A 26,727-nucleotide genomic window follows, 5' to 3' on the forward strand; every position below is an offset into this window, starting at 1 on the left:
CACTTTTCCCTTTCTTTTACTACTGTTGATTGGTTTCTGGTTTTTAAGAATTTGTGTGTTGTTGTACAACAGGAACTATGTTGTGCAGCATGTTCTTGAACTAAGGGATGAAGAGATTTCAAGTAAGATATTCAGTCAACTTGAGAAGCAGTACTTAACACTAGCCTACAAAAAGGGTGGTAGCCATGTTGTTGAGAAATGCATAGAGTCGTCAAATATTGGAATGATTTCAGTAGTTGATGTTCTTGTAGCTGATGTGAAATCACTAGTTCAGCTTGCCAAAGATCCCTTTGGAAATTATGTAATTCAGAAAGCATTAAAATCAACAAAAGTAAGTAATCCTTATTGTCCTTTTAGCTCCATAGCCACACAACATAAACCATTATCTCCATTATCAGTAATAGCACATCAAAACATGGCTGTAATAACTGATTTAAGATTCATTACATTGTATCTATTTTCTGATTGCAGGAACAAGGAGAGGAAAGGCGACATCAAGCTCTCGTTAGAGTCCTCATGCGGCACGCCTCGTCTCTTTTACACAACAAACCAGGAAAACATGTGATCTTAACTATCAAAAGTCTAAATCCAGATTATCAGGGAGTCTTGAATTCATTATCAAACCAGTGTTAAGGAGAACAATCTTGTTTCTGTGTTTCTTGTTTATGTTACTTCTGTGTAATCTGTCTTTTGATAGTACTTTGTACACAAGGGGTGAATTGGAGATTATGCAAATCAGTGTCTAAAATTGTAGTTAGGTGTTAGCAACTAGGATTTGTTTGAGAGTTGTAGTCTGGCATTTTGGTAGAAATATTTTGTAAGAGCTTTTGTGTATTACAAAAGCATTTGTTATCGATATTGTTGACCCTTGATCTGAATCTTATCTTTTATATTTTTTTGGCAGTGTGGGAATTATAAAATTGAGTTTGAGACAAGTTTATGCCTTATGAATCAAAATGTTGTATTATTAATTAAATTTAAACATAACGATTTTTTTTTTCTTTTGACATTGGAAAACAAAGTTTTTATAGAATGGTTATCATCTCTTTAAACTTAATTCCTTCCCCTTGAAAAGGCCCTTTATAGTAAAATTTGGAACCAAAAGTTAGTCCATTCTTTCAATCATGAAAATACACACAAGGGAGAAGCCTGAAGACAAAGGTAATTAAATGTGCCATAAGATCTGCTTTTCTAATTCACACCAGAAAATGAACACTGTTCATCATAGACAGCCATTTCATGTTTATCAATTTGGGAGGGGCACAATAGTACTTGTGTCCGAGCCAACTTGCTCGCACCTCGATAATTTCATAGGATACTAGTTACCTCCCACTAGCACAGATACCAGATAACTCTGTCCACAACAGCTTGGGCAGATCAGAGACTTGGAAGTACAATAGTCGGTTAACATTTCTAAGCAAATGGCCTATAAACATCTACATAGATATTGGAAGTGCAAAGCTCCTTAGCAGAAAAGTGGCATCAGTATCCCTACTATATTGCACAGACAGTGCTGGTGTTACCATCCCAGTTAATAATACAAGACGATTAAAGAACAGAGCTGCATTGAACCTTCTGAGACTCCAGAACACTTCTAGTAGCCTCTTTGACCACTTGTCCACTCACGTAGTGCTTTCGGCACACAGGCATATATACATCTGCTCCTGCAATCAACTCGGTTCTCGTCTCCTCTGTCTTCCTCAAGGTAAAAGAAGCACGTTTACCACAAAGTTCACATCGGGAAGTTAGTTTGGTCACAGTATCAGCAATTGGAATTATGTCGAGAACTGAACCAAAGCTTCTTCTGCAAAATGCGGAATATGAATCCAATAAAGAATCAGTACACGGGTACAAAAATACCGAGCATAATAGCACGACAACTATGTAACTTAGCATCACATTTAGTACATATGTCAAAGGGATAAACACAATACGTCTTTCCACAGAAAATGGAAGTAGTACCTTAGATAGTCACCATCCAACCCAGCAACTATCACAATCTTGCCATCATGGTCAGCAGCTTCTGTGCAGAAATCATATAGATCCTCAAAAAACTGAGCTTCGTCAATGCCAATGACCTCTAACTGAAGCCATGTAACAGTCACAAAAAAGTACAGTCACATATACTAGCAAAGAAAATTGAGCGATGATATAGCATAAACCATGTAAAAGCCACAATACAGTATTGTCACATACTAGCAAAAAAAGTTCAACGACAACTTTCAAAGCTAGTGCTTCATGATTATATCATTCAAAAATAGACTTCTTGTGCCAAACTTTTTAGAGAAAAATTTATGTTTGTAGCGCCCCTAATTACACATTGAGAAGGTCCTATGCTAATCATCTAATATATTCACAATATTTTACCGTTGTAGTGTTACCTTACTGTATGCTTCAGAACCACATCTCTGTTTGAATGATGATAGATTAGCTAAAGGCCAGCATGGCAATCTGTCCCCATCATGTGTCACAATGGAATCCAACCCATATCTTGTATCCTTGTCCGACTTTATAATTGCTACACTTCTGCAGAGAGGGGAAAATAGTTGGCAATTAAATCAGACGATGACATGTGAACATCAGGAAGCCTTGAATCTCTATCAAGATCATCAAATTTCAAGCAGCATTTCAAAACTCAGAAGTTTGCATGCTTCGCAGCTCAAGTTAGATGTCCTCAATTTTCATGTCAAAGTTTTGATATCTTGAAGTTAATTTTTGGCTTTGTAAATCTTCACGTAAAGAATGAAACTTTCAGAATGATTTCATCAATTAAACAAAAGGAAACAGAATGGGCTGGTTCTACTTTTCTGTGAGGCTGGCTGCACAATAGATAGATCCTCGCACAAACTGCAAGTCAACAGGGAAGGAACTGAATGTTCAAGTTCTACTTTTGCAGTTTGCGCAGCTCCCTATCTTAATTTATCATGAAAAGGTAAATAAGGGAAGCATAGTCTAACATAAAAAGGTAAAAGAACTTGTTAAGATCTATCAAAAAGTAGATATTAATGTTTCCACCACATGAAAACATAAATTTCACACACCCACTTTTTCATGCTTGTTTAAGGGAAGCATAGTCTAACATAAAAAGGTAAAAGAACTTGTTAAGATCTATCAAAAAAGTAGATATTAATGTTTCCACCACATGAAAACATAAATTTCACACACCCACTTTTTCATGCTTGTTTACATGACTGTAGCTCTTGTTGTGCCAGGTAGATGGAATTATGCCAGTTCCAGAGTAAAATTCATAAGTTGGTTAAGATTCTAAAATATTTTCAAACACTGTCAACAATTGAAACATTTCATGCATTGCGTAAATGTATCTTAGGGACAACGTAGAATGATCTGCTTGACCACCAAACATAGCATATAACAAAATAAATAAAGATATAGAAAGACAAATTTTACAAGAAATGTTTCCTAGAATGCCCAAAATTATCACCTATGGGCAGCATTGGTTAGGATATTGTATCGTTAGAAGAAATAGAATTACTTTCTAGAAATTCAAACTATGATGAGGTATGGCTGTTCAAGCATTTTATTATAAACTAGCGAACTCCGTTGTTACAGTAATATAAGATAAGAGAATATGTTTTCTTTGGTAAACTTGTTTTACCAAGAATCACATCACATAAACTGAGATCCATCACATTTCATGGTAACAAGGCAATCCATCTGTTTATTCACATACATGTTCTTCATAGAAGCAAATAGCAAGCCCCCGCTTGCCAAAAGGCACCATCTTGTAGCAGTTGAAACCGCAAATAGAACACCATCCAATTTTTGCATTCAAAGGCAAATAGCATCTCCAAAGAAAACTTGTGTGGGAAGTGCATAGCACAAACGCTGAAGCCTGTTTTCCTTTCTATTTTGACTGTTAGTCTTTCCACTTTTATAGCGTAAAAGGCTACTAGCATACTAGCTGGAGTGTGGAGATACAGTAAAATTACCCTTTTAAAACTGTATACAGATAAATGACTGAGGATTCAACCAAATGCTCAACCTATACTGATGTTGGTCCTTTCTTCTTTAACTCAGTAAATCTGGAACATCACCAGCATCTTTTAGGACAACTGCCATATTTTTGACCAATTTATATATCTCATCAGTCTGTTCATGAGCATTATGCTCCATATAGAAGAAATGTGTTTGTCTTTGTACCTCAATCATGCTATAACCAGGCTCCTTTTTCACCCCCGAGTCCTTCATCAGTCTCCTTACCTCCGCAACATTGTTCCACAAACCAAAAGAAGCATAAGCATTAGACAAGACAACATATTTGCCTGCATTCTCAGGTTCCAAGTCAAAGAAATTTCTAGCAGCAAGTTTTACCATCTCGATATCTCCATGAATCTTACAAGCCCCAAGTAAGGCGCCCCATAATACCGGGTGCTCCCCACAACGCGAGTTTTTGACAAACTCATGAGCCTCTTGCAATCTTCCAGCACGGCCTAGAAGATCCACAATAGCTGCATAGTGTTTTCCTCTTGGTCGAAGCCCATAATCTCTCATCATCAATGAAAAATACTCCTTACCTCTATCTACCAAACCCCCATGGCTACAAGCAGAAAGAACAGCAAGAAATGTAATATGGTTTGGCCTAAATCCTTCATCTATCATCCTATGAAATGATTCCAGAACATCTTTTATTCTCCCATTTTGTCCATACCCAGATATCAAAGCAGTCCATGTTATCACATTTCTTTCCAAGGACTTACTAAACACAAGATAGCCATCAGATGGACAACTACACTTGAAATACATGTCCATAAGTGCACTATTAACTACAATATTTCCACTAATTTGGCTTTTAATCAACAGCGCATGTGCTTGCTTGCCCTGCTCCAGGACTGCTAAAGAGGCACAGGCTCTAAAGACTGATGCAAATGTATACTGATCTGGAAGTACACCTCTTTGTTTCATATTATGGTAGAGACTCATGCCTATTTCCTCCATACCCTTCTGCACGTATCCTGCAATCATAGCATTCCATGAAACCAGGCATTTGAATTGCAACTTATCAAATATAATGTGTGCGGTATCCAAGTCTCCTGCTTTTGCATACAAAATTAACAACTTAATAGTCAGATATTCATTTGGAACAAAGCCGACAATAATCATTTGCCAATGGACTCTTTTCCCTTTCTTATACGCTTGCCGGAAAATGCACTCTTGTAAAACAAGGGAATAAGTTTCTGCCTCAACCTGTACACCAGAGCGGCACAATATTCCAACTGCTTCAGCCACCCTTCCTGAGAAACAGAGACCTTTTATTGTCTCATCCAAATAGAGGGAGTTCTTTACACCATTGGCCTGAAAACTGGGAATATTGCCAACCATGATTTCAAATTCAAATATCATCAGAATAACATGGTCCAACTTTTACTTCCTCTACATGAGAGAGCCAAAGAGCATGGAGATTTCAACACCCCAGAGAAGAGAGCAAAGGAAACAGCAAAAAGTCGAGAGCAGAACAATAAATTTAGAAGAAGAAAAAAAGGCACAATCATTCAACGAGAGAGACTAAAGGTTGACTAACAAGCAAAATTCATCGACTTTCAACATCTACGAACTGCAAAGAAACCAAGTCCACATAGCAGAACGGACAATTGGCGCCTTGGAGCAACGAAAATTTAGTAAGCAACAGCTTTTTTTTACAATAAGTTCCAACAACTTGCTAATATAAACACCAAATATAAAGCATACTAAGAAAAGAGCACCCTCATTGAAGATGATATAAATGACTAAGTCGGGACTCGGGTGTTAAATTCTTGCCCAACAAAACATTATATTTTGATGCATCGTAGTCCATGTTTCATTTTAAAGGTATATATGGTCCAACAAGCTCTTAGAATATTAGTCAAAAGTCCTACTTGTATAAGTTCTACCAAGCTTGTGTGTAAAGTAAATAGCTAAGTAGGGGTGTCAATGGATATTCGAAAACTGACTAAACAGACCGAACCGTACCGTACCGATTTTTAGGTTTCTTTTTAAGAAACCGTAGGTTTTTATATAAATCTATAACCACACCGATAATTAGGGTAGGTTTTTTATTTTATAAAAATAAACCGAAAAAATACCGAACCGTACCGAATAAATTTTACATGTGAAAAATATATTTATCTAGTAAGTTTAAAAATAATAATGCATTAAATTTTTCTTTGGGCCTTGGAATTATGCAAACTATTACAAACCAACAAGTAATTAAACTCAAAATACTAATTCCTAAAACCTAGTATGCTACATCCACTTAAACTAAGTTATTTCAAGTATCTTTATTAGCAAGACACAAAATATTCTAGCGATAATGAGTAGCAAACTACAATGTATTGAATATGTTTCCTTTCATATAATTTAGATTTATCTTTTTGAATATTTAATCTTCTATAGAATTTATTCTTGAGTCCCAGCTTAGTTAATATCTATCCACTCGTGTGATTTATATTTTCTTTGCCTTTGCTTGGTTTCTTTTACGTTGTTGTAGAATAGTTGATGGATCTATACTCTAGCCATCTTTCATTTTTTATTTTATTTTTTTAAACAGTAAAAATGTCTAGAGAGTTTTGCTAAGTCCTATAAAAGAATGTATGTTATTGCATTCTACTTATGCTGGTGAATTTTACATGATATTTTAAAAAATACCGAAAATTAACCGAACCGTACCGATATCAAAGAGAAACCGACATGATTGGGACGGTTTCGAAAAGTCTAATTTTGGTTATACATAATAGAATAACCGAAAAATTGGTATGGTACCAATTTTATAAAATAACCGGCCGAACCGAACCATTTACACCCCTACAGCTAAATACATAAACAGATTCTTATGAGAGTTAGTCAAACAAATAGTACCCCTTTCCTCCAACAGATTAATAGTAGTAAAAAAAGCCAAAGAAGAGGGTTTTACCCCAAAAACAAAAAAGTCATAAAAGAGGTGCAAAAATATAAACGTTATAATATGCAAAGCATTTCATCACCTGTAAAACTAAAATGAAAAGCAAATTAGAACATATTGAGAATCCTAACCTGCCATTGCTGCTTTCAGACTTTATCCTCTTCAAAAGAGTAGTAGTTTTTCCAGCAAACATGGGACCCACAATCACATGAACCTCACCCGAATCCGAACCCGATACCTCAGTATGCAAGACCCGAATTTGATTATGGTTTGGCACAGTAGAACAGCTAAAGGAAGAAACTTTATTCATGGGGTTTATTGTTTGAACAGAAGTAGTCTGGTTTCTGAAAGTAAGAACCCCATATCTTCTGCATACAAAAATGGGTTCTTGAAAATGAAAGCAGAAAGATAAAGGAGCTGTTGTGGGTCTTGAAAGCATTGGGTAAAGTAGTGATTTCATTCTTGATAATGTTAGCATGTAGTAGGAGTATGAAATTTTGAGGCTTTTGGAGTAGATTTTTTTTGGGATTTTATCACATATTGGCTATTTGCAGGTATGATTTTATGGGAAATTGAGTTAATTTGATGTTAGAATATGAGATAAGAAAAGGGGCATGGGTTTTAAGGGTTTTATGGGTTTTAGGTTCTTTGGCTTGGAGGGAAGTTCAATAGAAGAAGCAGCTGATTTACAGATTATAAATCGCATTTATAGAATGCGACGAATGAGAGTTTATCAGTTTATAGAATATTTTACACCCCCAACTTTACTTTAAAAATAAAATTCCCCCTCCAACTTTGAACAATAGGTATTTTTTCCCTCATACCTCAATTGACTTTCTTAAATGCATATTTTATCATCTAGATTATTATCTTTTTATCTTCTTCTTAATAACATAATATTTTTTTAATCTATGTTATGGACTTACTTGTAGAACGATAAATGTTATTTTAGAAGAAAAAATTAAAAATAATAATTAAACATAGAAGTTAAGAAATAAATGAGCAGAATAAAAAAATTAAATAAAAAGATTGCTCGTGTCGGTTATTTTATTAATAACAATGAATATTACTTAAAAATTTATTTACACACTTGAGAATAAAAAGAGTGAAAACTTTGTAAACATATACTTAGTGCAGGTAATATAAATAATTATTATAACTATTAAAATTAAGGTAGATTTATAACAAATTCCTAATATTATTTATTTATACTTTAAATGAATTTTGTATAGAGGCAGATTTATCAATTCATTTCGTATTCGTTCTTGCTTTTGATAGAGCCCAAATATAATGAATGATAAAATTAAAAAATTTCATATAGTAATGTGGTAACTTATTACCCTTTTTCCAACATTTATTAGTTTTACTAAAAGTATTAAAATAATAATTAACAATGACTGTTATTTACTACCTACTATTGATGCGATGATTAAAAAAAGCATTTAATTTCATGATTAATTGTATGGGGCAGAGTGTTGACAAGTTAAGAACTCACATATTCAAAAGATGAAAGTAGCACATGAGGATATTGAGGTGGATGTGCGGGCACACTATGATGGATAATATTAGGAATGAAGATATTCGGTAGAAGGTGAGTGTAGCCCCTATGGATGACAAGATGCGGGAAGCGAGGCTTAGATGGTTCGGACATGTGCGAATGAGAAGCCCAGATGCCCCGGTCAGGCGGTGTGAGCGGTTGGCTTTGGCGGGTTCGAGAAGAGGGAGAGGGCGACCTAAGAAGTATTGGGGAGATGTGATCAGGTAAGACATGGCGTGACTTCAAATTTCCGAGGACATGGCCCTTGATAGGAAGATGCGGAGGTCGAGCATTAGAGTGGTAGGTTAGGAGGCAGCTGAGCATTTTTCTACGTCGTTCCGGGTGGGAGACTGGTCTGATAAGGTTTTATCCTAGGCTGCTAGCGATTATTGTTGTGTCCACTATATTCTTTCGTTTTTCATAGTACCGAGCCTTATTCACTAGTTTTTGTTATTATTTTTCATCTATTTTCTAGTTCTTATGATGTTGCTATTATTTCTATGGTTCTATTGATGGTACTGATATATTGTCTCTTTTTATGTTCTTGAGCCGAGGGTCTTTCGGAAATAATTTCTCTACTCTCTGGGGTAGGGGTAAAGTCTGCGTACACTCTACCCTTCGCATACCCCACTTGTGGGAACTCACTGAATTGTTGTTGATTAACTCATATACTATATATATTTTTTACGGATATCACTAAGTAACAATTTCTTATTATTAATAATTTCAAAAAGAATATTTAAAAAGATCGTTACTCATAGAAACAATAATGTTAATTTCAAATATCGATAGATCTAGGGCAGTAAACTATGAATAGGCCTAGTTCATTAAAGAAAAAGAAAAGGCCATGAGTATCAAATTCTACATTTTGACACATAAATGACATAAGCAATAATGAAACTGACTTCAAATTCCCAAGGCAGCTTGTGAAAAGCCAAATGATTTATGAAATGCTTGTAGTGATATAATTAGCATTACCATGTGATTTAATCATTCATTTAGCCATTGTAATTTGTATCCAACAGTCTATCCATTATATGCATTGACCAACAGTTGGCAAATACCAAACTCAAACTCCAATTTATCTTTTTTTTCCCACCCGATGATGTCTGATTTCGCGCATTGGCTCCTACTAAATTTAAATTCGTGGCAAAAAATCTCACATTAAGGATAAGCTAACTTTGTATCTAGGATTCGAACTCGCGCTCTGGTTAAGAATAAAAATATACTTGCCACTCCACCAAAAAAAATTCAATAAACTCCAGTTTACCATTTAAACAACAAAAGGTAATAACATTTTTTAGATCTTGAACTAGTTGATTAATTTATATACTTGTTAAATAGCTGGGACTTTGTTATTTTTATTTTATTTGTTGTTTATAATAGTGTAAGCTTGTAAAACTACCTTAATAAAGAAAACGCTTTAGGCTTTTCCGTTCTAATCTTTTGGTAAAGTCAATATTTAATACTACAGCAAGAAAGATATTGTAATTTGTAACCAACTATTTAACTAAGGGCACAAAGACACATTTTATGAAGATATCTCTGAAAATATTTCCATCTTTTCGAAGATATAAATTAAGCACAAATATATATGTTTGTATACCCAATAAGTGAAGTTTCTTTATTTTATAATTGTTGTGATAAATAATATAACGAAAATTGTAATATGTAGTCTAGCTTTTTCACGTCAAATCGTCTAATTATTATCACGATTTTTCAGATTTTTTTAGTAAATGTTTCTCAAATCTAAAAGCAAAACTTATTAATTTGACTCAAAATGAAATCTTTTCTTTTTCAACGAGTCAAAAAGAATTCTAACTAATATAAATGAGACATAGAAATATCTTTTACGATCATTTTCGCTTATAAAAGCTTTAAAAGTAAATGAACAAAAATCAGTTCGACTGTCTAGCTTTTCATTTTTTGGGCTTTCCATTTGCTAAATCGGTACCCGCTTTGGGACTAAATTAATGCATAGTCATGCCAAGAAGTTTCATTTTGAAGGGTAAAGCGTCCACGATTTCATATCATTTAATGCTCAAACCCGATATATAGTTGATTAATAATTGATGAGTATTTACTGCCTCGCAAAACCGAAAGGAGAATATAAGGCAATATCCAAAATTCTTTATTGGGCACAACACTAATTTTAATTTCCTAACGCAAAAAGAAAGAAAGAAAAAACAAAGTGCGTAAATTACGGTACATTTCTTGGTCACCATGACATTATCTAGGAATTACATGTCCCAAGTAAATTGTCGGAAGGTCCAATATGAAATAGGCAACTGACCTTTTATGGTATGTCCCACTGTAAATTAGAAAATTACTAAGAATAAGAAAAATCCCAGAATGTTTTCCTTAGACAATATGTCAACGTTTACATTTTAAGAACATAGATAACCCTATTTAAAGAACCTTTTAACCATTTTCCCTATATTGTTGGGTTACTTTACCTATAATCACTTCTTATTTTTTTTACCAGATGTCTCGAGTTCGAGTTTTGAGTATAAAATTATTTTTATTAAGGAACATTTTATCCGCAATATAGAATTTCCGGTACGAATCAAATTTAACCAGATTCCAACGAGAGGAACGGATGTTAAATGAAAAATAAAAAAAGCAAGCATCTAAAATAGTTGTTGACTTGTGAGATGAGAAAGTCCTAACAATATTCAGAATTTAAAAGGAAAAAAGAAAAGGTCACCACTAAGAATGAGAAGACGGTTGGTAAGTGACTGTAAATTAGTTGTCATTTTAAGTTTCTTAAAAACAAATAACAAAGTTGTGTTTCTTACGAGGATCGTCCGTTTGTTTCCTCATCCATATGTATGTATTTTAAACTATACTATAAACTATACAATATTCTTATCGTTTTTTGATTAAATCTAAGTCTACCTGTATTTTTATTCCTTTTTGAATGAATAGGCAAACAAGGAATCCAATCTGTCCAACACACATTTCCCACTTTGTTCTCATTTTTTAATTCCAAAAGTTGAGATAAATAAGCGAGTCTTCTTGTTTAAAAACTAAAATTCTTATCTTGATCCGAAACGCAGTTGAAAAGCCATTTAAGCTTTTAAAGATAGTCGTTCTCCCCCCCTATTTACACTTCTTCTATTTTTCTTTCTATCTTTTTTCATTTTACATTATATATATATATATATATATATATATATATATATATATATATATATATATATATATATATGAGAATGGACCAACGAGTAATTAGTAGTTGATTCAGGAAGAGCCTTTTTCTAATTCTAGGGAATACAGTTACCATGTTGGTGGAGATAATAAGTATCCCGTGAATTTGTCGAGATTTGTGCAAGTTAATCCGGACATCAGATTATCAAAATATATGAGAGAAATTAAGTGATGATTCGTATAATGAGGAATTTTATAAAGTTTTTGACGTAGCATGTGACTTAGTCCATGTTTTTGAGATGGGTTTCATGCCTTTCCACCACATGAAGGATGCTGAAAGCTTGGTATAATACTAATATTTTGAATTATTAGGTTTTAATTTGAGATTAAATTCATCTTGATTATAGGAAGCACATAAATAATAGATTTTTCTTTAACTTGCAAAGTATTTTCTTCTGGCAACCATCACTTTTCCCTACTAATTTTCTTTGCGCATAAATTCATGCTCTAATTCAATTCACAGCACAATTGACTAAGTTGCTAATTAAAAAGAATATCACAGTGTTTGAGATTAAACATATTTTTGTGTAGTTTTGGTTTTTTAAGTTTATTAAAAGCGAACACTTTTGATAGCCGTCAAAGATTAATAAACTCTAGTTGTTAGATTCAATGGGAACTATTAAAAACAAATTAACCAGAAGCACTAGGAAAGTCCCATCAAATTTCATGAACTACAAGACAAAAAACTACACTAGATACCAAAAATAACATAAAGTGCACCTCAAAGCTACACTAGACACTAAAAATTGATCAAAAGTAGCAGAAGTTGTAACAATTACACCTTCAAATGTGATTTCCCGTTAAAACATTTCACAATTCCCTTAATTATAATTACTAGAATTTATTAACTATTCGAAGACCAAAAATACTTGCTCTTGGAAAACTTAAAAAACTAAAGTATTCAGAAATATATTATATTAAAGAGTCTATTTTAGACCTACTACAACCATAAGAGATAAATGTTGTCATTTTCTAATCTTAGACACCAAATTATATTTTATTCCAACCTTTTTTCCTTATTAGCAGCCCAGATCTATTTTGTGTTCGATTTGATGCTATTTCAAATGTCCATTCAAAAAGAGTTATTGGGGGCTGCCCTATTATTTGTATTTGTCTTATAAGACAGGAGCTCCTAGGCAAACTCGACCAATAACACAAGATGCATGGTGTTTCTTTGTTTTTCGTTCAATGTTCGTTATCTATATCGGACTTCGATAAACTCCGATTCTAGCAAAAAAGTCTTGTATTAGAGATAAAACTTTTCCTAACAATACAAACTTCATATCCAAGTCTCGAACCCGAAACTTCTAGTTAAAGATGAACATGATACATGGTCGATTATCCGTTTACAATCGGCTTCATTCTACTTCAATAGTTCATCTCCAATATAATTAAGTTTGTAGATCCGTTGAACTTCTTACTGCCTTGCCAAATGACCATCAGCTCTTAACTTTTACACTTCTCACTTTGATTTTTAGTTTGTATTATATTAAACTAAACAATGTATTCTCAACATTACAAATTACAAATAAAGCAAGAAAACAAATAATTTAACCAAGGCTAAATGACAAAAGTATATTGAAAAAATATATGTCTTGTATTTATTTGTTTAGTGTAAATATTAAGTGCATCAAAGCTTTTGACCTCTTATAATGGTTAGCCCTCTTTTGCCATGTGCTCTTTGTAAATGATCATAGCATGATATTTGATCGTCCTGCATAAAGAATCTAATTTACTCTTGAGTCAAAACTTTCTTTTTTATTACCAAATTTAGAAGATAGTCTTATAAATTTCTTGCAAATATTAGGTTGTTATATCATGCACAACAAATTTGTGAGACGAGATTTTTCAAATATTATATTTTAACTCAACTACACTCTATTTAACAAGAAAATTTGCCTTACTTTGTTTGAATAAGGAAACCCGTTATCTTATTCTAATACTTTTTGAGATAATTTGATTCGCAAACACTCATATATTCGTAATCTCATTTTAAAATGGTAAGATGATACATAAACTTTTAGTAAGAACTTTATATGCGAAAGACACCCCAAATTCTATATTTTGATAATCGAATAACAATTAAATTCTATTTCGCACACCCCAAAAGGGTTGGTAAAAATTATGATAGAAAGGGTAAGAAAAGATTTTATTCAATTTTTAATATATAGAATTTTGGAAAATGATCAGTTATTTTTTACTATAAATTGTATGATCACTTTCATTCCAATCAAGTGGTTTGGAAAAAACAACTGCATTTGCCAAAGAGTAAAAACTTTATGCTTAATTTCTTCCTAACTGATGAAATAAGAAATGGGGGTAAAAATATGAAGAAAAAAAATCAAACAAAGAGAAAAAGAAAAATGTAAGACAGTGGTCTGAAATATTGACAACCAGTGGACTAAAACTCAAAAGTTTCTAATCATTATTTCATACTGATGAGAAACAATGAAAAATTTCTTCTTAACAAATTGCAAACAAAAAAATTAAGAGACATGTTCAAAAACATTGATAATTGTAGTGCAGTAGTAATTAACTATTCATTTAGTTCGAGCCACAAATGTTAAGAAAAAAAAATCCCTAAAAGCAAAAACTTTTCGAAGGTACTACTGTTGAGGTAAAATTACCAAAAACCAAATGACAAGAAAACGAAGGTACTAATGTTGAGGTAAAATTACCAAAAAAAAAATGTTGAGGTAATGTTTGCTGCCAAGTTATTTTTAATTAAGAAAGCAACATATTTAAATTCAAAAACTACTATTTATATAAAAGAAAGTAAAAAGTCATCATCTTCCATTGTCTCCTCTCCGCTTCTACATTTTCTCTCACACACGGGAGAGAGAGAATAGCCAAAGAGCTCTCTCCCTCTCTCTCTCTTTCATAATATTATACACAAAATATATACAAATAAATTTTTATTATATATACTATATATATAGAGAGAGATATAGACAGTGTTAGCCATTTCAGATTGTAAATCAATCTTTCTTACACCACACTCTCTTTTTTTCTCTTACCTTTTTCTCTCCTTCCTCTCTCTCTCTCTCTCTCTCTCTCTCTCATTCTGATAATAAGAACTCCATTTTTATTGTGTTTTGCCAATTTTTGGTGAATTTAGAACGTTTAGAGAGGAAAAAGAGAGGGCCTTTTAGCCCCCTCTTTCTATATATGCCTCTCTAACCGATCTTCAGTATTACCCATTTATCTTCTTGGCCTTAATATATTGGTAAAAATTTAATCTTTGATCTGTTTATTCATGTTTGATATTTAAAGTTTAATCTTTTTGCCTTTTTTTGACAATTCTGGCTTGTGGGTCTGTTGATTTTTCTTGTTTTATGTTCAAAAGTTTTGATCTTTTAGCTTTGTGGATAATTCTGGCTTGTGCGTGTGTTTATTTTCGATCTGTTGAAGATCAGATGTTCTCTTGTTGAATAGCTGATTATTATGATTATTGGAATCTATTGTTTAGTTGCAATTCTTATTTTTTTCTTTTTACTTAATCTGCATTTTGATGTTTCATATTGAATTCTTGATTGATAAGTTTGTTTGTATTGTATAAGCTGAAGTTTATGCTTATACTGTTTGAATTATCCAATTTTATGAGTTTGTTGAGATCCTTTGTTATGCTTTTTACTTTGTGTTGTGAGCGATCTGAATTTTAACACTTTGGAACTCTGATCTATTCATGATTATGTTTAGTTTCATTTTTGATGATTATGATTATGATTATGAGTGGTAATTTTGATGTGTAGAATGGAAATGGAGCCGGGAAAATTGTTTGTTGGGGGAATTTCTTGGGACACGAATGAAGATCGTCTCAAAGAATATTTCCAAGTTTTTGGTGATGTGGTTGAAGCCGTGATCATGAAAGATCGGATCACTGGCCGTGCTCGCGGTTTCGGTTTTGTTGTTTTTGCAGACCCTTCTGTTGCCGAAAGAGTTGTCAAGGAAAAACATATAATTGATGGTAGAACTGTAAGTAACATGTTGCTCAATATCTGGACTATATTCTGTACTATGTTCATGGTTCAAAGTATGCTTAACTAAACAATCCATGTGATCCAACATCCACGCCTATCAGATGGCTTGTCTGAAAAAAATGGTTATGCTACCGGAATTTAGTCTACAAGTTCCAATTTTCCTTCTGATATTTATAGTTGACAATTATTGTTATGTTCAAACTGTTAAAATTTTATAAAAGATCCTAGTTTACGTTGAGAATGATCTGCTGTAAGATGCAGAAAATTTTTGAAGGGTGTAAGTAGTATATACTATCAATGAAGAACTCGATGATTCGATAAAAGTTTAGTATTTCTACACTTAATGTAATAGAGGCTATATGTAATAATTGAAGGTAATAGCAAGTGCCTAGTTGTAGCAGAACTGAACCAGATATTAGCTCAGTTGACTTGCTTGAAATGAGCTGTACAGAATTAACTGCTCAAACTCGTAAATGTTAACTGAAATGAAATACAACACCAACAAGAACTATGCCTCAGTCCCAAACAAGTTGGGGTCGGCGATATGAATTCTCATTTCTTTCTGTAAGCTCAACTCATATCATCATCATTTCATCTTTGAAATAGTACTTGAAGATGTGAACAAGAAGCATGCCTAATGAAAGCAAGCAGACTTAGTTTATAGGATTTAGGCTATGTCCATTTTTCATTTCTTCTGGAATTTTTTAATCATAAACCACCAGTAAACTTGTATTTGTAGCAAGTTAGTGAAACCCTGATTGCTCAATAATTGCATATCTGATTCAAGAATGAGTCTTCCGCTTAGGATTTTCGATAACTTGTTTACTGTTACTGGAAAAAAAATGTATGTGTGTTTACTATTTCCCTTACATCTCCAGGTAGAGGCAAAGAAGGCTGTTCCGAGAGATGATCAACACATTACCAGAAACAATGGAAGCATGCAGGGCTCTCCAGGTCCTGCTCGCACTAAAAAGATTTTTGTTGGAGGCTTGGCATCCTCAGTCACCGAGAGTGACTTCAAGAATTACTTTGATCAATTTGGGACGATCACAGATGTTGTGGTGATGTATGATCACAACACACAAAGGCCTAGAGGATTTGGATTCATCACCTACGACTCCGAGGAGGCGGTTGATAAAGTTCTATACAAAACATTCCATGAACTTAACGGTAAAATGGTCGAGGTTAAGCGTGCAGTTCCCAAAGAGCTATCACCTGGTCCAACCCGAAGCCAATTTGGTGGACAGAACTATGGTTTGAACCGGGTTAACAATTTGCTTAATGCGTATACTCAAGGTTACGTTCCAGGCTCAATTGGAAGTTATGGAGTGAGAATGGAAGGTAGATACAGTCCACTTACTGCTGGTCGGAATGGATATTCTTCTTTTAATCCTGCTGAGTTTAATATGCCAACTGGCATAGACTCCGCATTGAACCCAAACTATGGTGGAAGTGGAACTTTTGGTTCTAATTATGGACGTGGATTCAGTTCTTTTTACAATGGGAATTCAAACAGGTACGGTGGTCCTGTCGGGTTTGCCCCCGGAAGGGTTGGAAGTGGTTCAATGTTGAATTCAGTAGGATGGAACCTGTGGGACAATGAGAGTCTTAATTATGGAACAAATTCCGCCAACTCTACTGATTTTGTTGGTTCTGGAAGCGGGGTTGCAGGATATGGTACTCTTGGAGGTCTCGGAACAATTTGGGGTGCCTCTTCAATTTCAGGTCAAGGTGGTGGAAATGGTTCTTTTGGCAGTGGCAACATCACTAACAGTGGTGAAACAGGTGGGGCAGTGTATGGACGAAACTCAGGCGGCAATGCTGTCAATACATCACCATATGCTCCAGCAAAAGACGTTCACACTGGGGCTTTTGGGAACTTGTATGGTACTGTAGGTGCTTCACTTTATGAGGACTCGGCCTGGCGATCAGCATCTCCAGAACTAGATGGCTCTGCTTCCTTTGGTTATGGACTTGGGAATGCAGACTCACTCGGTCTTGTTGGTGGTTATAGTGTTGCAAATAGATCAAATAAAGGTAATGAAACTCCGTTTGTTTGTCAACCTTAGTTAATTGTTGTGATGTCATTGTTCCTATTGCTTTCTATCTGCTTAAGTTATCATTTTCCCCTTCCGCTTCACTTCACCTTTACACCTATGTCTGAAAAGGAAAGAACGGGGGTTGTGAGAAAGAATTTAAGAAGCGCCTGAAAAACCAAAAAAAATTATCTTCTTACCATTCATGCGCTCAAGTTGTAATTGGTAATCCTAATCTTTGCTGCAATCTGGTAGCTCGCGTAAATGACATACCACGACTCCACGAGCTAAGCTAGAACAAGTAAAGCATACACAATGATGATTTCGTTTCTTGCATGCTTATATGACTGCATTAGACTGATTTGTTTCATTTGCATCACAGTTACTTATATATATACACTCTTTGATTTGTGATACAGGAATTGCTGCCTAGGAAGATTACTGTGTGGAAGTTAAAGGACATAAAATGCTTAATATAGGTGGAAAGTACAGCTTGAGTTAATGTCGTGGATGCGGATTACTTGTATTCTCTCTGAAGAAATACTTCAGGCTAGAGACGCGTTCACTTAGAGCTAATTCGATACCTGCTATAGAACTTCTCCCAATCAACGTTTACAAAGCGAAGGGACGTCAATGTAAGGTTTGAACGTAGATTTTCTAGTATAGATTTTTCATTATCTTCGGTTTTTTTCTTGTCCCTGCATATGGTTGAGATGTAAAATTGGATAGCGGAATATACTTAAAGATAATTGTACCAATGCATATCTGATGAAACAATGAAGACGTAAAACGCAGATTGTTCTTTCCTCATTAGATTCTTTTCTTCTTTATTTTTTTGTTTTCATACTGTAATGCTTCAGCAAACTTTGCTGGCTGTTGTTGAACTTTGTTATCTTATCCCATTCTGGAATCTGCCATTTTCAATTTCTATAAAATTTTCAGCTTATTTAGTGTAGTAAACTTGTAAAAATTGCTTTGCTTTGCTATGCTCCTGAATTCTATATAATGATGAATATAATGGTTTGTTTACACATATAACGTTTCATTTTCTAGTATAAACTCTGCATGACTAATGCAACGTTTTGTTTTGGCATTAAACTCTGCATAAGTTATATGGAAATTTTATGTATTACTTTATAGGGATAGAATATGGAATACAAATACATGTATTTGTAACACGTGTTGTATGTTTATTCACCGTATACCAATTCCTATTTTATGGTTCAATATATAATAATAATAATACTTACATTATTATTATTATTATTATTATTCAATGTATGACAATTCTTGCATTATAATCCTTATATAACTAACGACTTCAAAGTTTCCAAATTAGTTTAGCAAAGAGTATTGTCAAATTCCACAATTTTTGACTGTCAAAATCAATTTTAAATAAATTCGCCTTGGTGGTCCGAATTATCCGGTTTTATATTGGTGGAAGGTAGTAAGTATCCGGTAGAATAGTCAAGGTACGGTGCCTTCACAGAAAAGTAAATGGAATAATATTTTAATAATAATTCTGCTTAATTTGCGACATTTAGTTAGGTGATGAGATTTGTTCTTGAAAATGTTGTTACACCCCTTCCTTTTCTGTCTTTTTTTCTTCTTTTACATAGTTAATAGGAGAAGAGAAAAATCCTATAGAGACCAACAATACCAAGTTCAAATCAAGAATAGTAGATGACTCTAACATTCCTAGTATATATATTAAATACCCTTGATCACACTAAAAATTCAAATGGTGACTTCTTCATTTGTTAAATCATCTTGTAACCAACTCTACTGCATAATGATCTTTACGATGTGAATCTGGAATAATCTTACTCAATATGTTTTGGTATTTTACGGACGTAAATTTGAATTAGTCGAATCAATATGTGTCGATTTTTTATTGTACGAATCTGAATCAATCAAGTTAATATATTCCGGATATCGAATGGTAAAAAAAAAATATCACACCCCATGAAAATATGTGGATAAAGGTGGGGTAGAAGAAATATGAAATTTGGTCAGCGGTCCATGGCTGAGTGGACCACCACCGAATTATAAGGCAAATAGACAGTACATAATGGACAACTTGTGATTGTGTATTTGCCATGTTTTTCCTTTCCTTTTTATGCTTTTTTTTTTTGGTCAATTTTGTAATATTAAAGTTTAAAAATTCCCCAAATGAGTGGCCATATATATTCTTATCCTTATTCCGTGGCTCCATTTATACCTTAGCTCTTTTTTTTCTTTATTCTTTTTTTCCTTTTTCAATTATTTTATTCGTAGTCAAATAAAAAAGTGCATAAAAGTACTATTTTTTTTTTAAATTTCATATTTAAAGCATGAAAGGATATATCGAAATTTTTGCAAAGAAAATTTTTGATTTGATTTTGGAGAAGCAAAACATAACAATCATATTAGGATGAAACGAGTAATTATAATTATATACTTTTATCTTCCTACTTATTCCATCCTGTAAGAATTAGAAGCAATGAGATTTAGTTTATGAGGATCAAAATGACGAAATTTTACATTTATTTTGGATAGAAATTCATCTATTATTGAGAATATAATAAGAAGTTATGAAAAGAATTATGAATTCTCACTAACCATGTATCTCCGTTTAAATTTATCTCGAGCCAACATTACACCAATCAAAAACTTTCTAAGCAGTTGTACATATTTTAAATCGTGTTCTAATAAACAAGTCAATATTTTTAACTCTCAAATAATATAACATGCTAACATTTTGTTTAGAAAAAAAATGGATGAATATTATAGGGCATTAATATAGTTCATTCTAAGGACCTAAAATCATAATGGATGATGTCAAATTAAAGAATATTATTGGACCATAAGGTGGGGTTGCCAAAATCAAATCAATTGACAATTGACAGGGAAATTAATGAATGCTTGACATATATTGCTCCATTTGTCACTTCCTTTGCTATGAAACTAAGATACTATATTGCTAAGTGTCAACATCAGAATAAAGAGTAGAATTTTTTTTCTTTCTTTTTCCCTTTTATGGAGAGGTTTGAAGTTTAATCCTGAGAGAATTGCTTGACAATAATAGAAAAAGTTGTTTGCTTGGATATAACACTACTACTTCCAAGAGATTTGTTAATAATCCATAATTCTTTAGATATAACAAGACATTAAAATTCAAGAGAAATTATATATTCCAAAATTGTCTTTAAAACATGATTAGAGTTGAGGTCGAATGGTTGTAAATTTGGCCTAAACCAAGATTAAATTATAAGGAATTTTTACACTATCGGATCACCTTTATTTATTATAGTAGGTAATTTTCAACCATATAAGGGAGCTTAGTGTAAATATCCTTTAATTGACATGCAAAACGGCGTATATAAGTTAAACTCTTACATTATTTATTAATACTCATTACATAAGTTTGGCACATCTAATTAGAAATAGGCATACATTTGAAAGCACATATAGAAGAGAAGAAGCTGTACCAGTGCATTCATTATACAAAAGAACTGACAGATCAAAAAAGGTTCTTCTCCCCTTTGAATAATTTACATTTATCTAATGGAACTTTGTTTTCCCACAGCACAAGATAAGACCTACTTTGCTTTCCCCCATAATCTTTCAAAAGCAACAATAGAAATTGAATTACAACAGGGTAGATGAGATGTTGACAAGAATATCATCCCAAATTATGATGAACAACACCAGCCTTTCTTCGCTTGTTCATTTGCTTCTTGGTTTTCATCAGCCTGCAAAACCACAGTTTTTCCATTTGCCAATCGTCCAGAATCCTTTTTTTGGAGTTCTTGCGATTGAATAACCTTCCGGCTCAAAATATTATAGATCTCTTTAACAACTGTTTGAAAAGCTACAGCTACATTCGAGGAATCCAAAGCTGATGTTTCTATAAAGAATAGACCTTGTGCCTCCGCTAAGGATTTGCCTTCCGCTGTTGTAACCTCCCGTGCATCTTTGAGATCGGATTTATTGCCAACGAGTATTGTAACCACGTTCATGTCAGAATGAGCTGTCCATACAAGTCAAGGTCTTTGCTAGTCAATCGAGGAAGGAGCTAAGCACTAGAAGATGCGCAAAATAGGAAATGCAAAACATATCAACATGGAAATTAGGATCAATATTCTATTAAGGTTAATAAAGCTGCCTCTCTTTTGAAGGGACAAGTACATCAAGAAGACTAGAGTAAACACTTGGAAATATAATCTTAACCATTTTAAGATTAATCATTCATGAGCACAACACAACATGAGCTAGCGATAGATATTCCATTTATTGAGCTGTAATGCAACATTAGTAACTTGTACTCTTTATCAAATCTTAACTGCAGAGTGCGCAAGTCAAATAATTTATAATCTAAAAGGAGCAAATAAAGTTGACATATAACTTACTCTGAAGTTCATTAAGCCATCGACTGATATTATCAAAAGTTTGGCGTCTACTAATATCATAAACCAGAAGAGCTCCAACTGCGCCTCTGTAATATGCAGAAGTTACTGCCCTAAACCGTTCTTGGCCTGCTGTGTCCCATATCTGCGCTTTGACCTCCTTCCCATTTATGTCCAGCTTTTGGGTCTGGAACTCTACTCCTATTGTCGACTTTGAGTTTGGATAAAATTCATCTCGAGCAAATCTAGCAAGCAAATTTGACTTCCCAACAGCCGAATCACCAATCAAAACAATCTTGAAAAGGTAATCCTCCGTTTGTGCTTCCTCGGAACGAAACGCCATCTTCTTTGGGTAAAATGGCAGCTAGAACACCATAGTTGCTTATAAACACCAGAAATAATAAATTTAAAGCACAAATAGGCAGAAGGCCGTCAGGAACACTTGTAAGGGAATGCAGGAATATGTAAGACAAGGCTTCAGCTTAGGAACTGGTTAAAGAGAAGAAAGGAATCTCAATATAGTAGTTGAATATGAAGGTGAAGAATGACAAGGTAATTTAAAATAAGAACTTTCTATTAACCCTGTACTACAACTTCTTCCAGCCACTTCACTGCTGGGTAACTCTTTCCTATTTTATTCAGTCCTCCTAAAAGGGACAGCTTTTAGATACCTGCATAAAAAGAAAAAGACAGAAACTTAAAACTTCAGCAAAGAATCCAGTCTAAACTTTGCTTTCCCATAAAACAATGTGGCATTCTTCTACAAGATTCTTCAATAGGACACAGTCTAATTATAATAGGTAAGGAAAGGAAATTATACACAAACAATCAGCTGTTGCTCGTCTAATGCTCCATTCTTGCCACCTCCCACTTCTCCTGCTTCTTGTTGCAGACGTTTTAAGCGCAAACCTAGAAGAAAAATGAAAGGAAGTACTGCTATAAGACTTGAGGCAAAAATGTGCTTGCAGAACATTCACTTCTGGTTGGTGACATGATATAAGAAAGCCAAAACTGCTATCTCTAAAAAATTCAACTAATTCAATTTAAGTGACCAAGTCACACCACAAAATATTACTCCCTAGTAATGCAAAAGGTCAACTAATCATAACACTCTGTCTGCATTAGTTTTTTCTTCTTTATTCTTTTTTAGCTGCTTCGTAGATTAGGGGGTGAACGAGGAGGGAAAAGGGTAGTATTTGAGAGAGAGAGGAGCTGATAATTATTGGGAATTTAGTAATATGTGTGGATTGCAAACAATTACCATAGAGCTGGCGATGCTCAAAAAGTTTGCTAACTGCCCAAAACCATTAATTAATACAGTTACATGAGAAAGATACAAGCCGCAGAGAAAAGTGTCAACAGAAAAAGATAAATATTTTCTTTTATGTCTGTTCTCTAGCTGCAGGGAAGGCGAGGGGGTGTCCTCTCAAAAACTGAAAATAATACTTAAATTGAAAGGGATAAAACTGTTAAGTAATTGATAAATTTATCATGCAGGAAGGATTTCTTTTTAATTTAAATACATGTAGCATCTGATGACACCACAGAAACATATGGAATGCCCAAAAGTTTAAGGGAACAAAATACTCAATTTTCACTGCTGATATAGTCTAAACATCATCCATGAAAAATCAAGAATATTTGCCTTTAAAATTGGTATGTTTCCAAAATTTGACCGGTCACCAAGAGCTGTAATTTTCTTTATTTTGATAATCATGGTGTTCGAGCCAACTTGTGCGCACCTTGACTAATTCCACGGGGTACATGCTACCTCCCACCAGCCACCATGAGCTATAATTAAAAATATTAAAGCGCAGTATTTTACATTGTTATTTTTTTGCGATAAGTATTGTACTGATATTGTAATTTGTTTTGTTTTCCTCATGCCGGAAAAGATTTAGAGTTTAAAGTTCCAATCTTGCAAGCTTGCTGTCAATGGAAAAAGATGATCATCTTTGGTCATATATAAACCCTCAGCTAATGGAAAAACTGAATCTTTTTACTTTTGCAAAACATCCTCAAAATGTATTGAAAAAAAAGGCAGCAACGAGAAAACAAACCACTTGTGGTCCATTTCTCAACATTCCCCATTAGGCAAAAAGCCTAAAGACAATTAGGAGTTATATCTCCTAAGGAAACTGTTTATTATTAAAACCTGGCCTCTAGATGTTGATTGCCCTTGTGTAAGTTCTATGACAGATAAAGATTAAATCAAGTCATATGCAAAATACAACCTTGAGCAAGAAGTAATAGTCCGTAATGTGGCTAGCAGATAGTACCAAAAATCTAATTCACGGTAACTGCATACACCTCATCCACAAAATACATCCTCATAGGACCCCAGCATTGATGAATACGAAACAATCACAATACAACAACAACAACATACCCAGTAAGGAAATGCACGTGCAAATTAGTATGACTAGGGAAGGAAATGAAAGTGAGGCACTCTACAATGTTATACATCCCTATTTACTACACTCAGTAAAGGTAATAGAATTGAGGGACACTCCGGTGACCTGATAGTCAAAAGGCAAAATCAATTTATGAGAAGAGAAAACTCCACACACAGTATTGAATTAGAAACATTAAAATCGTTCAAGTTAAATGGTTGTGTCAAAGTCAACTACATGAGATGGTCACAAATACCATATTTTTTAATTCAAGCCAGCTTGCAACACACTCGACTAATCCATCGCGCACCTGCTACCCTCGCATCAGCACAGGTACCAGGGAGTCCACCAAAGCTTACACAGATGGGAAGAAATCTCCTAGTATTTTGTACCTCTTCTATGATTTGAACGTAGATCTCCTAAGGTCTATTCTAACTTCATTGACCACTAAACTACACCATTAGATGCTAGGTCAAAAAGATCAAATATTAACATGTGAAATGACTTCGTACATGGGACCCACAAAGTAAATAACTTAATAATAGGTGCACTTGCATAGACATTCACACCAAAGTTAATGAGGTCAGCTATACACTGATTTCGGAAGAAACTGAAAAAATTCTTATGTCCAAACGGGCTCTTAGCAAGGAGACTTTGGAAAAGTCAGCTGAGTATGTATCAGCCATTGATCATGCCACCATAATGTGTTAGTAACGTAACCTAACTGATCCAGCTGAACATAATTTGTTGTCTCATCAATGGCCATTGCAAAGACTCAACATTTTACATGACACCACAAGAAATAACAAAAGTAAACAGTATTTCTGACATACTAAAAACAGTATTTAGTACTAACATTATTTAAGTGAAACAAATATATGCACCATGTCATTATTGTTTGGCATTTTACCCATTAAAGATAGAAAAAGACATATGCTACACTAAAACTGCAACTTTTTTTTAATAACTGTGGTGTTCGGCCAGCTTGCGTGCACCTCGATTAAAAGTGCAATTAACTACCCCATTCTCAAGAATGCTCCTAAATCAACCCCTTATTTTCATTTCTATGCAACACAAATCTAACCAAAAAAAAAGTTTCAATCTTTTCATCAGGAAAATACTAGAGATTTTATAACAAGCTTATAAATGTCAAAACTTTAAAGTAAACCAGCATCAGGAAACTACCAAAAAATGTAACATTGATAAAAAAAAAAAATAACAATTTTGAGACATACCCACTTCTTTATATGATGAAAGGATCTTTCCCTTTTAACAATCTCTCAAGATGTGATCAAATCAGAACCGTTAGATCAATGGAACAAAACGGGTATAAAATAGTAAATTTGGATGAAATGTGTTGATGAAACACAGGGATCAAAAGATTATATGAAAATGTTTATGAGTTTTGGAGAGATTGGAAGGTGGGTTTCAAGATCCAGAAAAGCTAGAAGTGGGGAAGAGAGAAGAAGAAGAAGAAGCAGAGAGAGAAGGGAGCAAAGGGGGAACAAAGCCAGATTTTACAACTATTGCAATTGGAGTAGATTGTCACATTAAATGGGCTTTAAAATCTGGATCTTCTTCTAATGGATCGGAGTTCTTTTTTGGCCCAATTTAATATAGAAGAATTGACGTTACTAGCAGCCCATATTAACAATAAACTTAAAAGGTAAAATATTAAAAGAAAATTTTACCTCCTGTAGCAGATATATACCTTATTTATTATAAACCAAAATTATTTTAAAATATTATTTTCTATAGATACCTTTTATATTTTATATAAAAATAACTATTTATGCTATATAATACCATTGAGGCATGAAATACGCTATTTATGTTATTCCTCTCGGCCTAATCATAGATACACGAAAGAGAAACAAATCATGAAAGAAAGCCTAAAAATCTCAAAATCAGAAACATGAAAGTAAACCTATAATTAAAAAAAAGAAAGCGGAGATACCTTGGGTGACAGAGAGATTGAAGAGAAAGAGGGATTCTTAGCGCGGTAAGTAAGAGAGAAAAAGGAAGAAGCGGTCGAACTGGAAGCGTTGTAAATTATAATGGCAGAGATAGTGAAGCGATACAAGGAGTCTTGGCCGGTAAATGCCATCTCCGATGAACTTTCTTCTCTTCTTTGCTATTTAGTCACATACAATAATATAAATACATTGTATTCTGTACAAATTCACTCAAACACAATATATATATATATATATATATATATATATATATATATATATATATATATATATATATATATATATATATATATATATATATGCATGTGTTTA

General features: G+C 33.7%; 3 protein-coding genes across 4 annotated transcripts; 1 reads left to right on the forward strand and 2 right to left on the reverse strand.

Annotated features, from left to right (window-relative positions):
- Positions 1–1,165: 1,165 nt before the first annotated feature.
- LOC107807865 (uncharacterized) lies at positions 1,166–7,517 on the reverse strand. Its single transcript, XM_075224613.1, has 6 exons — positions 7,027–7,517; positions 5,248–5,252; positions 4,529–5,153; positions 2,382–2,490; positions 1,963–2,084; positions 1,166–1,804 (listed from the first exon to the last, which is right to left on the reverse strand). Exons 1-6 carry the CDS (start codon positions 7,371–7,373, stop codon positions 1,549–1,551), a joined length of 1,464 nt encoding a protein of 487 aa, XP_075080714.1. The 5' UTR covers positions 7,374–7,517; the 3' UTR covers positions 1,166–1,548.
- Positions 7,518–14,437: 6,920 nt separating this feature from the next.
- LOC142166163 (heterogeneous nuclear ribonucleoprotein 1-like) lies at positions 14,438–18,610 on the forward strand. The gene is made up of 4 exons (XM_075224614.1): positions 14,438–14,868; positions 15,395–15,617; positions 16,501–17,659; positions 18,078–18,610. The coding sequence occupies exons 2-4, from the start codon at positions 15,396–15,398 to the stop codon at positions 18,089–18,091; spliced, it is 1,395 nt and encodes a 464-aa protein (XP_075080715.1). The 5' UTR covers positions 14,438–14,868; position 15,395; the 3' UTR covers positions 18,092–18,610.
- A 2,498-nt stretch (positions 18,611–21,108) lies between these two features.
- On the reverse strand, positions 21,109–25,968 carry LOC107817635 (ras-related protein RABA5a-like). 2 transcript variants are annotated; one of them, XM_016643498.2, is made up of 4 exons: positions 25,675–25,968; positions 22,867–22,955; positions 22,050–22,717; positions 21,109–21,670 (listed from the first exon to the last, which is right to left on the reverse strand). In XM_016643498.2, exons 3-4 carry the CDS (start codon positions 22,387–22,389, stop codon positions 21,333–21,335), a joined length of 678 nt encoding a protein of 225 aa, XP_016498984.2. In that variant the 5' UTR covers positions 22,390–22,717; positions 22,867–22,955; positions 25,675–25,968; the 3' UTR covers positions 21,109–21,332. The 2 variants fall into 2 exon arrangements, with proteins under 2 accessions (XP_016498984.2, XP_075080716.1); XM_075224615.1 differs by having other exon boundaries at positions 25,679–25,963.
- Positions 25,969–26,727: the final 759 nt, after the last annotated feature.

Source organism: Nicotiana tabacum, chromosome 11, assembly GCF_000715075.1.
Source record: "Nicotiana tabacum cultivar K326 chromosome 11, ASM71507v2, whole genome shotgun sequence".
Taxonomy (NCBI): Eukaryota; Viridiplantae; Streptophyta; class Magnoliopsida; order Solanales; family Solanaceae; genus Nicotiana; species Nicotiana tabacum.